Source organism: Megalopta genalis, chromosome 7, assembly GCF_051020955.1.
Source record: "Megalopta genalis isolate 19385.01 chromosome 7, iyMegGena1_principal, whole genome shotgun sequence".
Taxonomy (NCBI): domain Eukaryota; kingdom Metazoa; phylum Arthropoda; class Insecta; order Hymenoptera; family Halictidae; genus Megalopta; species Megalopta genalis.
In genome coordinates, this window is record NC_135019.1 from 1,202,124 (window position 1) to 1,214,842 (window position 12,719).

Here is a 12,719-nt window from a genome sequence, read left to right on the forward strand (position 1 = left end):
GCGTTAGTTATTACGAGTTGGCCGAAGCGCAGTCTATTTACGCTTGCTTCCAGCGTGATTCATAATGCGCCAGGAGATAATGAGCAATTTGTAATATATCTGAATGTAATTCGCGACCAAGCCGCATTGCCACGGACGCTGTTCAATTTAACGCGGCGGCGTTTCGCGCTGGGGTGTACGCGACAAAAAACTTATTAATTCGTTTAAGATTATCAATTCCGGTCCCCGCCCTCCCGCGCTGAATTTATAAAAACTCTCGCGAGCTCTTTTCGAGCAGAGATTTTGCAAACGAAAAGTTTCGCACTTCAAAATGCAATCTATTTTTCTGACGCTGACGAAGGGCTTTGAGGTGAAATATTTTTTTTAATTTTCAGTCATTGTTAGGAAGGAAGAAAAATTATGATTAGCAACTCACACTGTAAATGTTTAAGGGTGAGAAGGAGATTGCAGATTTTTATGCATTTATTCGACGCAGGAGCATTAGCACAACCTGGAATTTAATATTGTTTGCAGTTTAATGGTAATATTAATATTATATGTTATATGTTAGGAGGATATTAAGAATATTATATAAAATAATATTCTATTAATATTTTATAATATCCTAATAAATATATTAGGTGGATATTATAGAATATTAGATTTTATATACACACGCTTGAATCAATCTAGAGCAAAAGCATATTATAGAATATTAGATTTTATATTATAGGATATATATATTATAGAATATTAATAGAATATTATTTTATAATATTATATATAATATCCTATAATATAAAATCTAATATTCTGTAATATCCACCTAATAAATATATTAGGTGGATATTATAGAATATTAATAAAATATTACTTTATAATATTATATATAATATCCTATAATATAAAATCTAATATTCCATAAAAATATAATATTCTATAATAATATTCTAAACCTAATAAATATATTAGGTGGATATTAAAAATATTATATATAATATGCTCTTTGCTCTAGATTGATTCAAGCGTGTGTTCCATCATCGTGTGAAATCGAGCAAACGAAATCGAGTAAAATTATGCAATACTTTTTAGAATTTGCATTTCGTTCACCAAAAATTGAAACTTTTTTTCAAGATGACCCCAAGCTTTTGTTACTCAATATTTTTAATTCGTTCTGGTTCGTGAAGTACAATAAATTCTCCCCAATTTTCCTTCAGCTTGTAAACAAAAAATGGACAATTTAAGAAGACGAGCCTTGCACCTCGTTTTTATAATCGTCCACAATCGGCAACTATAAAAATAAGCCGCGAGACTCGAATAATCGCGTCTCCTCTTCCCAAATTGTCCATTTTTGTTTACAAGTTGAAGGAAAATTGGGAAGAATTTACTGTATTTTCACGCATCGTTCGCACAGACTACGAAATGTCTCATACATTTTTATCGCAATCGCTTTCCTTGATAAATTTTCATTCGCAAAGAAACAAACGCTACGTTTTTCAAACGTTGAGTTTTTGACATAAAAATCTGCACGACGCGTATATTCGTCAAAAGAAAAACGATCGTAAAAATTGTTCGACAATTAGAACGTTAATCGAGGAAGATCCCTTTATCAAATCGACGACGCCTCGAAAGTGTCAAATAAAAAAAACAATGCAGGCGATATGAAACAATGTTCGGCAATATCCGTGGAATCTTTGGACGACGTTTAATCGGAAAAGGCGTTGTAAATCCGTTTAAACGAGTCGCTTAGACAAAACTATAACCGGGACGATGTCGCGTCTATTCAAATTTACGGCGGAAAGTTTCGTTTCCCTCCGCGCGAGAAGCGTTTCCGGCGCGCACACACACACAGAGATGACGTGCCGAACCCGCGACTTGAAAAGGGGGTGCGAGAGGGCTCGGCGAAACTGTTTTAAAACTCCCGGCAAACAGACATAAACTCTCGCGCTTTTTAAAAACTCCTAAAAAAAAAAGAAGTTGCCCACCTAATGAAGCAGCGAACACCGTCGCGCGTCGTCGTGCCCGACGAAAGGGCGAGATGTGTCGCCCGTGGAAAAACAATGACTTTCGCTGTAACTGCGGGGATGAAAGTAAAAGGAGCGCGCAGCGGCGATTCTTCGGCGCACGTTGCTCTCGCAGATCGGTCTATCTTTTCTGTCGAGTCGATTAATAAATGAGCCGTTTATTTTGAAAGTGGCATAAGTCACTTTTTTTTTTTATGAAAAGATACCGTTTAATTGTAATTAGTGTTACCATTAACTCGATTTTTTTGAAAAAGTCACTTATGCCACTTTCAAAATAAACGGCTCAAATAGCGTTCCGTCCTATCGAGCGTCGATCCGGAGAAACGATCGACTGAAATATTTGACTGGATGACAGGAAATATTTGACTGTGGTGCGTTTCTTGAATGTCTTGGCAAGATTCGATAATTTGAACGAAGCCACAGTTATTTGTCTCGCGAATCACTGAACATGTTCTACCAATTTAATTAATAGATATTATTCGATCAGTCGAGAGCTACGACGCTTCCAATAAATAACAAATAGATACGAATTATGAAGCTATTATAACAAATCGCAGAAGGAAACAGCAGATCCGGAAACGCGCGAATAGATAAAATGCGATAAATCAAGTAACGTAATGATATAGATAAAATGACGATACGGTTTAAAATTATTGTAGAACGTACCAGGGATAAAATTACTATGATCAGAAAAGAGTGAGTTGACCTCTACAAGACCTTATCGACATCGTCGCGTCTCAGATAAATTATTATATTATTTATTATTATATTTATTATTATATTATATTTACATTTATATATTATGTTTATATTATGTTTATATTTATTATTATATTATATTTACATTTATTATATTTATATTTATATATTATGTTTATATTTATTATTATATTATTTATTCCAGTTGCCTGTTTATTGAATTCAAAATTGTACGATTTCAATCGATAAAGTAATGTAAGGAACGAGCGTCCCGCGAAGAGGAAATAAACTTTCTCACGGTCCATGTATCCTCGTTAAAAACTATACCAGTCCATAAATCAAGTAACTCGAATAGCGAGGAAATATCGGTTCTAAACAATAGGTAGTTCAAAATTACGGGAAGACGTCAAATACGTGTAAGAATCCAAGAGGAATGCCATGAATAAAAGAATGATTCGATTATCGCGAAGAAATGTTCACCGTCTTATCGATGATAAATATGATTTCAAGATAACGTTATAGTTATTAGACCGTTTATCGGAGTCGAAAGGAAAGTGCTTTCTGTAAATGGAGAATAAAATATGCCATTCGAAATGAACGTGTAGCTTCCGTTCCACGATGGAGCACGAAACTTCTCCAAATTCCAACGATCTCCGATCGAAAAGATATCAACCTTCCGCGCTCGGTGAATTTTCTCGAATCGCTTACTAGAATCTGGAACGTATTTCTTCGCGGGAATTAGTATGTAACGCTTCAAATAAAATATATAATTGCGCAACGCTCGAATATAATTACTGTCTTCAATTCTTTCCGCTGTAACAAAGCGCCAAATTCGAGACGGAGATTTCATACGCAAGTTACTATGTCAAATTCTCCTCAATTTTCCATTAGCTTCTAAACAAAAATTGACGATTTGGGAAGAGAAGATACGATTATTCTAGTCTCGCGGATCGTTTTTATAGTTGCCGATTGTCAACGATTATAAAAACAAGGCGCGAGGCTCGAATAATCGTATCTCCTCTTCCCAAATTGTCCACTTTTGTTTATAAACTGAAGGAAAATTATTATTATTAATTAATTAATTAAAATGATTATTATTAAAATTATTATTAACAATAATAGCGTATACTAAATTACCGTATATAATTAGGGAGAAAAATATAGACACTATATACTACCTATATACTACCTATGGTAGTATAGGATTAGTATAGGTAGTATATAGGTAGTAGTATATGTAGAATATAATATAGATAGTATAGTATATATAGGTATACTATAGGTAGTATACTACCTATATAGATACGAATTCTAAATCTTCCAAATCGAAACGCAATCTAATTTTCCAGTTGTCACCGGACCGCTGATATTTACGTAAAATAAAACATATTTGCATCTGTCGTTAGAAAAAAGGAGTCACATCAGAAATTCTGTCTTATTTGTAACACTTTCAGGAGGTATTCGACGAAAAGCGACATTCGTCAATTATTTATAAAAGGCAACCTATATAAGACTGTTTTAAATCGCAGCTATGCATTTTCCTCGCAAATGTACAAAATCCGCGGACTAGCTTTCGGAACGAAAGTAAACGAAGAGCTACAAGAAAAATCGAAACAAAAACGTCCTCGTTCTATTAAGAAAATTGTTACAACGTAGCTGTAAAAGAAATCGCACCGCCTGCGATTAACGCTGAACCTAGCACGGTCGAATTACCGGTTCCTAATTTAACATTATAGAAGCTGCGATTGAATAAACTACGTTATTGCAGCAATTGCTAAAGCTGTACAAAGTCTAAATAAATTAGATTTTCTCACTTTTACGAGGCATCGCACGATTCTATTGTCGATTCTACACCGTCGATTCTATCGTTCGGTACCGTTTAGCGTTAAATAAATTACGGCACAGTATCGGCAGCGTGCAACGAGAATGTTTCATTTTAACCCTTTGCACTCGAGCGGCGACTCCGAGGCGCCATTGAAAGCTGTTAGGTCACGTTTCAAAATAACAAATATATATAAATAACGAATAGTTCAAAATAATCGAACGGTTGAAAGCATAACCGTTGCAAAAATGTTAGGTCACGTTTCAAAATAATTTGATTAATCGAATTTGTTTATATTCCAAGAACGGTTGAAAGCATAACTGTTGCAAAAATGTTAGGTCACGTTTCAAAATAATTTGATTAATCGAATTTATTTATATTCAAGGAACGGTTGAAAGCATTACTGTTGCACGAGTCGCAACATTCAATTTCGTATGCTCAAAATGCACTAGGTTATACAAAATGGAGATACCGCGGTTCAGAAAAACTATCTTAAATTTTACGTTAATTTGGCTTCGAGTGCGAAGGATTAATTGTGTCACGATTACCAGGAATCTTGGGGAATGCATCGTCGTCGATCGGTATCGCTGGTTACGGGCGATCGATTCGGCCGGGCAGCAGTTTTTTCAGTTTTCCTTTGAAACACCGAACGACCGTAATAGCCCGAAGAGAAAACAATCACGAAAAAGAGGGCCCGAGAGGAAAATAGGAGAGAGAGAGAGAGAGAGAGAGAGAGAGAGAGAGGGAGCAAAAGGCGCTAAAATTCTCAATTACATTAACTCGATTCTGGTTGCCGGTTCCCGTGTCACGCCACTTGGAAGGGGTTAGTTAAGAGAACTGGTATTGGATTAGCGCATCCCCAACCCGGTCGGTTTACCTCCTCGAGTCCGCGTATCTGTACCTTCGTCGTTTGCACGTCGTACAAATCCCTTAAGCGAGGCTGCAATAAAACACGGTTTATCGTTCGCCAAATGCATCTACGTGTGAATCATTTTGAAACGGTCGCTTCCCGAAAGATAAACTAGCTGCTTGTTCTCGGGCCGCTCCGGGTTATCGTCGCTCTTCACCCGATAATGCGGCATAATTCGACCTGTTCGCGCGGCAACCGTCGAGAAAATATCGATTTTCAAAATTTCCGACATCGAACACACCGTATCCGTCCACGCGCACGAATCGACGAGCGCCTTTTCCTCGAAAGTCTTTCGACCAGTTTAGCCGTGCTCGGCGAGTATACTCGTCACGGAGAAGCGGCGGTATTTTGCGTCACGACAAGTATACTCGTCGTACGTAAAAATATAGTGACCGTTGGCTGTTTAAATTGTCATTTAAATTGTAATTCTCAATAGGTGTTTACATTGTTATTCAAATAAGATTAGAAAGGGATCGCGATATTGGTGTTCGACGTGCAAATTGCCATTATGTATCGTTCCTGGCTTTGCTGAATTTTTTTCAATTTATTTGATTTTTCCTGCATCTTTCGTTTATTATGTGTGTAATTATTATTATATTTATTATGTATCGTTCCTAGCTTTGCTGAATTTTTTTCAATTTATTTGATTTTTCCTGCATCTTTCGTTTATTATGTGTGTAATTATTATTATATTTATTATGTATCGTTCCTAGCTTTGCTGAATTTTTTTCAATTTATTTGATTTTTCCTGCATCTTTCGTTTATTATGTGTGTAGTTATTATTATATTTATTATGTATCGTTCCTAGCTTTGCTGAATTTTTTTCAATTTATTTGATTTTTCCTGCATCTTTCGTTTATTATGTGTGTAATTATTATTATATTTATTATGTATCGTTCCTAGCTTTGCTGAATTTTTTTCAATTTATTTGATTTTTTCTGCATCTTTCGTTTATTATGTATGTAGTTATTATTATATTTATTATGTATCGTTCCTTGCTTTGCTGAATTTTTTTGAATTTATTTGATCTCTCCTGCATCTTTCGTTTATTATATACATAGTATACGCTAATAAAATTCTTAAATTTATAAAATAAAACCCTCTCCGATTCAATATTTCAACAGCAACGCTCGCTCTGCGTTCGACGAGTATACTCGTCGTCGCTTGATTCTCGCGGCACGCGTAAGTGCGCGCTCTGAAAAGGAGGCGCCACGGCTAACTGGTTAACGAAACGAAACCATTTTCGCTGAGAAATGATCGAAAATCGCGGCGAGACGCGATCGTCGAAATCACGAAGAGCAAACGGAACGATCGCAAACGCTGTCGGTGTTTCGTTCGAATTTTTATTCGCCGATTTTAAAAGCAGGCAATGTCGCGGCTCTCCGGTTGGCCGTCGGCTTGCGACCGAGAGATTAATAATGCTGTCCTTAAGCCTGCATTATGCGACCGCGGTAATTACTTGATGTATAATAAATTGCGAACCAGAGGCGGTATCCTTGGGAAGTATTTCTGCGCGGGATTTATTTGTGACAGTATTTCTCGAACAGAATTTCTTCGTCGAGGTTTTACAGTTTTGCCGTCGCTCTCGGGAGCGTGTCGCTGTTGCGGTTTCACGACGCCGGGAACATGATATCTTAAACGTGATATTTAAGCAATTAACGTTTCCGAATGCGAAAGATTCAGAATTTAGAAACCATGAGAAAATTCTCGGATAAAGGATTCATTTTATAAAATTGAATATATGACAATGTGCGATACCGAACAACGTATCGTTGCGACGAAACGACGACGATCTTTTCGCTGCTTTAAAAATAGAGAGACGAAACGTGTCTGCTAAAACGTAAAAAAATATTTGCGAGGGGGGCTAAAAGATATTAGGGTTTGCACGAACGCTAGATTTCAATTTGTATACACAAAAGTACGCCTTCCGCTATCCCTCCAAATTCCCGCGAAACTTCTCTCGAACTATTCCCATTAAACGCGATTCTTTTATTGCCTTCCGGGAAGAAGAAACGTTATTGTTTACTTTCCACTGTTCCGAAGGAAATTCCCAAACGAGTTGCAGAGACCGCATCAGCATTTCAGAATCGACTTTTCCAATTGTACTCGTCGCAATTTTGATAAAGATTTAACCCGTTGTGCACTCGAAGTCAAATTAACGTAAAATTTTAAATAATTTTGCTGACCCACGGTACATTTCTATTTCGCATAACACGCATTTCACGGCGCATTTTATACACGTGAAATTGAATTTTGCGACTCGTGCAACACAGTTCACGCTTTTAACAGCCCTTCAGGATATAAATAAATTCGATTAATTAAATTATTTTTCAACGTGATTTGGCGCCTTGGAGTCGTCTCTCGAGTGCAAAGGGTTAACCTATGAAAGCCTCCCTAATTTTGGAACCGTTTTCGGCTCGCAGTCCTGTTCTCAAAAAACTCTCACTTTTCGAGCCGTTTATTTATTATCGTGCATTTAATTTTTGAAACTTACAAAATTAGATGGAAAACAATGCAGGATTAAAGTCATTCGAAACTGAAAGTATCGTGTTCTTAGATCGTTCTCGTGCCCACTTTGGAAATCCAAGAGCTAATGTTTGGAGCTCTGATCAATTCCGACCCAATTTATCGAAAGTTTGATCGGTTACAGATGATTCGAAATTTCTGATTGGCTTGAATCGACAAATGGGATAAATGCTCATTAAGAGCTGCGTCCTCGGGGAAGACGATCTCAAAAATTCGTCAAACGTTGGCTAAGTAGATACAGCAAACCATAGTCAGACTACGCATTCAACGGCTATGCTGTGCAACGCATTCGCTGCATATTTGCCGAGGGCATATGGAAAGTACGTATCAAACTCATTCTTGCGAAGTTTCATGGTATTCCATACCATCATTTATTTTACTATCTTTTGCTTGTATATTTCTCATAATACTTTGTTTTTTAATTGTATTGCGAATACCATAGATAACATCGTTATCTATAAAATATCTATAAAAAAAATTCTGGACCATTCAAGAGATAATTGAGAAACTTAAAACTTCGATTTTATACCCCATAAAGCGTTATTGACAATAATTTTTCATTTCATAACCGTTATTATTGAAATATCAACGTCATGTGGAACTATACTTTTCTCTTTGCTTAATTCTCTTTGCTAAAGCGTTATTGACAATAATCTTTAATTTCATAACCGTTATAATTGAAATATCAACGTCGTGTGGAACTATACCTTTCTCTTTGCTTAATTTTGACGTTTAATGGTCGCACAACTAATAGCGAGATTATTCCGCCGACGTTTTCCTCTTAATATCATAATTTTTATTATTCACCTAGAAAAGGTTAGTAGCGACGCATTTTTATCTCTTCGAGATTGAAACAGAATGCGCTCTGTACCCGTGTACACATTCCTACGTGCATAATGAACGCTTGATAACTCGTAAAAGAGCTGCAACCAGAGACGGGCGACATTGAATAATTCTGTCATTAAAATACGTGTAAAGTGCTGGATACTTCTGTCGAGTGCACGAATTAATTGGCGAATATTTTTACACAATTTGTATTTGATCGTGCTACGGAATGTTAAATACCCTTGTAATTTGTATTCTAGGATTAGTCGAGTGCCGATTATAGTAATATTACATATTCTTCGACCGATAAGAATGGAGATACTTGTATTTGCAGTAATGTACCCGAATACAATATTAATTACTTTCTGAAATTCGGCTTGTATTCGGGTAAGAAATATTCGGTTAAGAAATATTCGCATTTTATAGGTCGATAAATGTACACACACGTATAGAAATAGAATTTTTATACTGTGATATCTCACGATTAATGCGATAATGAATTAGCACGGCAACGAGCAAATTACGGAGCCACGTTCGTCGGTACATTGTCGTAAACAAACGCAATAACTCTGCTTTCTACTTTCAACTTTACTTTACGCAATTTGTAGAAATGCGTGTTACGTATCTATAATATGTTTACAACCGATACCAGTCGATATTATATATTCGATAATTTATATTCATAATATTATCGATAAACTATATTCAGTCGAAAATATAAGCGAATATGAGTATTCTTAGTATACTTGGGTACACGGAGTACAAAATACGAGCATAATCTATATCTATTGGTGAACGGAATACGAAATACCGGCATATTCAACGTTCTACGAAGCAACAGAGTACAAGTATTTTGCATTTGCACAACCATCGAATACATTCAAGGGCTACTTTAATTACTACTTGACGATGTATTCGTTATTTGAATACTTTTTGAACTGCTTTTTGCCCGTCTCTGGCTGCAATAACATAATACACGACGCTTTCGTCTCCTAAAACATGGCGTTACACTATGATCTCCCCAATAACCGTGGCTAATTTTTACAACACACAGATTTCAGTTCACAGTCGAATTCAATTCTTGTTGCAACCGAACCGTTTAAAGGTAACTGGCTACAGTCGAACCTCCATTATCCGTGCTAAGCAGAGCAACGCGAACGTCCGAATAACGGAACGATTTCTTGGTAACAAGAAACTTACGTTAATACTGCCACAGTTCCATCTTAATCGATTCATACTAGAAAATCGTTTTGTACGAGAACTAAACGTAAAAAGTAAAACGTGAAAAGTATTTACAACGCTGTTATAGAGAATATTGATATTGAAAGTTCTATCTTACTGATAGAGATTATACATATGCGACAGATTTGCAGCTTTGCCACCTGTAGACTGTCATTTTTTCGCCACGTTCTGCTCGTTACTCTTTCAACCTTGTTTAACAGAATACCTAAATAGGCGGGACAGACACATTTCCCCGAAACTATCCGGCGAATTGAGCAAAAAGAAATTGAACCAGGACTGATTGCCTTTGTAATTTTGTCATTGTCACCGATTTTCTACCGCAGACTTAGCCCGCGCCGACGAATCGGCTATACAACTTGGTCCTGAAAGGGGGTGGGGGTGAGAGAGAAATCGATCGCTCGATCAAGAGAGATAGAGACAGAGAGATAGAGAGCTAGAGAGCTAGAGAGCTAGAGAGATAGAGAGATAGAGAGATAGAGAGATATAGAGATATAGAGAGAGAGGGTTAGAGTACTCACGTTCCGTTATTGGCGAGCGCAGGCTGCGGCCAAGCACGTGGCACCGGCTCTTCCTTGAGTATCTGCCTCATGTCCTGAGGCGCGAAAACGAGCGGCGCCCGCGGGTGGTGATGAGGCGGCGGCGGTGGCGGAGCTACGCTCGCCCCGTACAGTTTTCGTCCCCAGTGGCCCTCGAGTTCGACGGGGCTTCCGCCGCCGGTGGCGGTCCCCGTGCCACCCCCAGCGCCGAGTCCGAGCCATGGCGACCCCCCAGCACCCACGATCGTGGAGCTGGGCAGGAGACCGCTCCACTCGTCGGACCGCGTCGTAAGGCCGTACGGGTTCTCCTGGGGCAACAGGCTTCCTGCTTCTCGGTAACACCCGCCGCGAGAATCCGGTTCGGCTCGATCCGCGAGCCTGTTGCGACCGACCGGGAGAGATCACCTCTCACCTCATCAACGTCCGTAACAGGTGCTACCCCCTCACAACATTCAACCCCGCTCGCACGCTCTCGCACGCTTCCAAACGCTGGCACGCTTGCTCGCAGCCGACCCCGGTTTTGCCACCTGTCCACACGCACCACGACCGCCGTTTCCTCCACTGACCACCACTCCCCGCAGTTCCCCGGAGGTTCCGCGTGGGTTCCCGTGGGTTCTCGTTGTTTTCACTGTGACCTCCGCGGTGCGCCGCGCCGCCGTTTGGAATGTCTTCCCGATAAAAACAAACGCTTCACTGAACTGTCTCACACGGTTGTCACACGGTGTCTGGGCGAAGGCGTCAGCGACCGCTAACCGCCGCCGGAAATTCGGAGGCCGCGGCTCAAGTGTTCCAGAGTCCTTTCCTCGGGCAGTCTTCTCTTCGGCTAGCTCCTCGACCGAGTTCCCGGAGCGTGTCCACGCGGCCAGTCCTCGGAGATTCTCGAACGATCCATCTGGGATGGAGTAATCGAGGTGGATACGCGTACAGAGAGCGCAACGGTAATCTGAGCAGCGGGCGACGGTGTGGCGTGCGGTGCGTATATCGTCGGCACGAAAGTGTCGGTAGGGTGTCTCGTGACCAGAAGAGAGGTCCTTCAAGGTCCCCAGCCGCGCGTTGCTTCCCGTTACGGCGCCGCTTGTCGAATGTGTCAGGGCCGGCACGAGTGGCGTGCCAGCCAGTCCCAACGGGGACGGGTCTCGAGGATCGCCGGGGGCGTGGCCACGCCGGACAACCCGCGAGGGACAGCCCTCCGAGGACGCCTTGCCCATCCCCGATTCTCCGCCAATCCGCGCCGGCTACGCCGGCCAATCCCGGACGGCCAGACCGGGCGACCCTCACGCCCACCGACCGGCCGAAAGACAGTGGCGCCGTGACGGTAACGCGACGAGGCTGTCATTCCGGCTCGAGCCGCGGACGTTCCAGGGTGACGTCGCGACGCCTCTCCGAGCCGGCCGACTTCGAGACGACGTCGCTTCGACGAATCGCTTTCGCGAACTCGGTATTTTTCACGCAAAATTCCTCGGATTTTCAGCGAATCTTGTCGAGCTGCGAAAAACGCTCGCGAAATTTGCGGCCCGATGGAGATAATCGAGAAAATTGGGCGATGACGACGTCTTGCGCGCGAACGTTTTCCGAACGTTGCTTGAAATTTTCATTCGATTCGGTCGATTTAGATTGTTTCGGGGATTCGTCGCTTCGCGGTATAGGCAGTTTTAATAATAATAATGAAATCGTCTGCGAGAAATTATCTCTTCCGTAGCTGTTAATAACATTTTTCAAGGGGTGCGTTGCATTCGTTTGCTTCGACAAATTGTTTCATGGAATTATCAATTTTGTTGTATTATATCTAATAAACGCGCGGCGTTTCGTGTCGAAAGGTGCGAACGAAGCTCGAAGATTAAGATGATAACGCTGTGATAACGTAGTTCGCGAAATCGTTCGAGTTCTGATCAAGTTCTTGCAAAAATTATGGTACCGACCTAACGTCGTTGCGCAATGTTTTTTACATTTAAAATGGCACCACATTTACCCATCGATGCGTCGACTGCTTTAAATCGTTATCATTCGAAACATCGCTCATTAACCGTTTCTCTCTCTTTGAAATTGCTCGAAATTGTCGATACATCGATTGCACCAGAAACAGTATTAATAAAGTGCGCGTCATTCGATCGAATCCTAAATTGAGATTTCTTCGTCGCAGATATTTTTCTAATAAT

The 12,719-nt window shown here is 40.1% G+C and overlaps 1 protein-coding gene across 4 annotated transcripts in view; it reads right to left on the reverse strand.

The window, feature by feature from the left end:
• Positions 1-11,641, reverse strand: part of kn (EBF transcription factor knot) — a 166,376-nt gene extending 154,735 nt beyond the window's left edge. For all 4 annotated transcript variants that reach the window (XM_033467136.2, XM_033467137.2, XM_033467138.2 and 1 more), the window contains exon 1: positions 10,546-11,641. In XM_033467136.2, coding sequence (XP_033323027.1) covers positions 10,546-10,616 — 71 coding nt within the window. In that variant the 5' untranslated portion in view covers positions 10,617-11,641. The remainder of the gene's footprint in view (positions 1-10,545) is intronic.
• Positions 11,642-12,719: the final 1,078 nt, after the last annotated feature.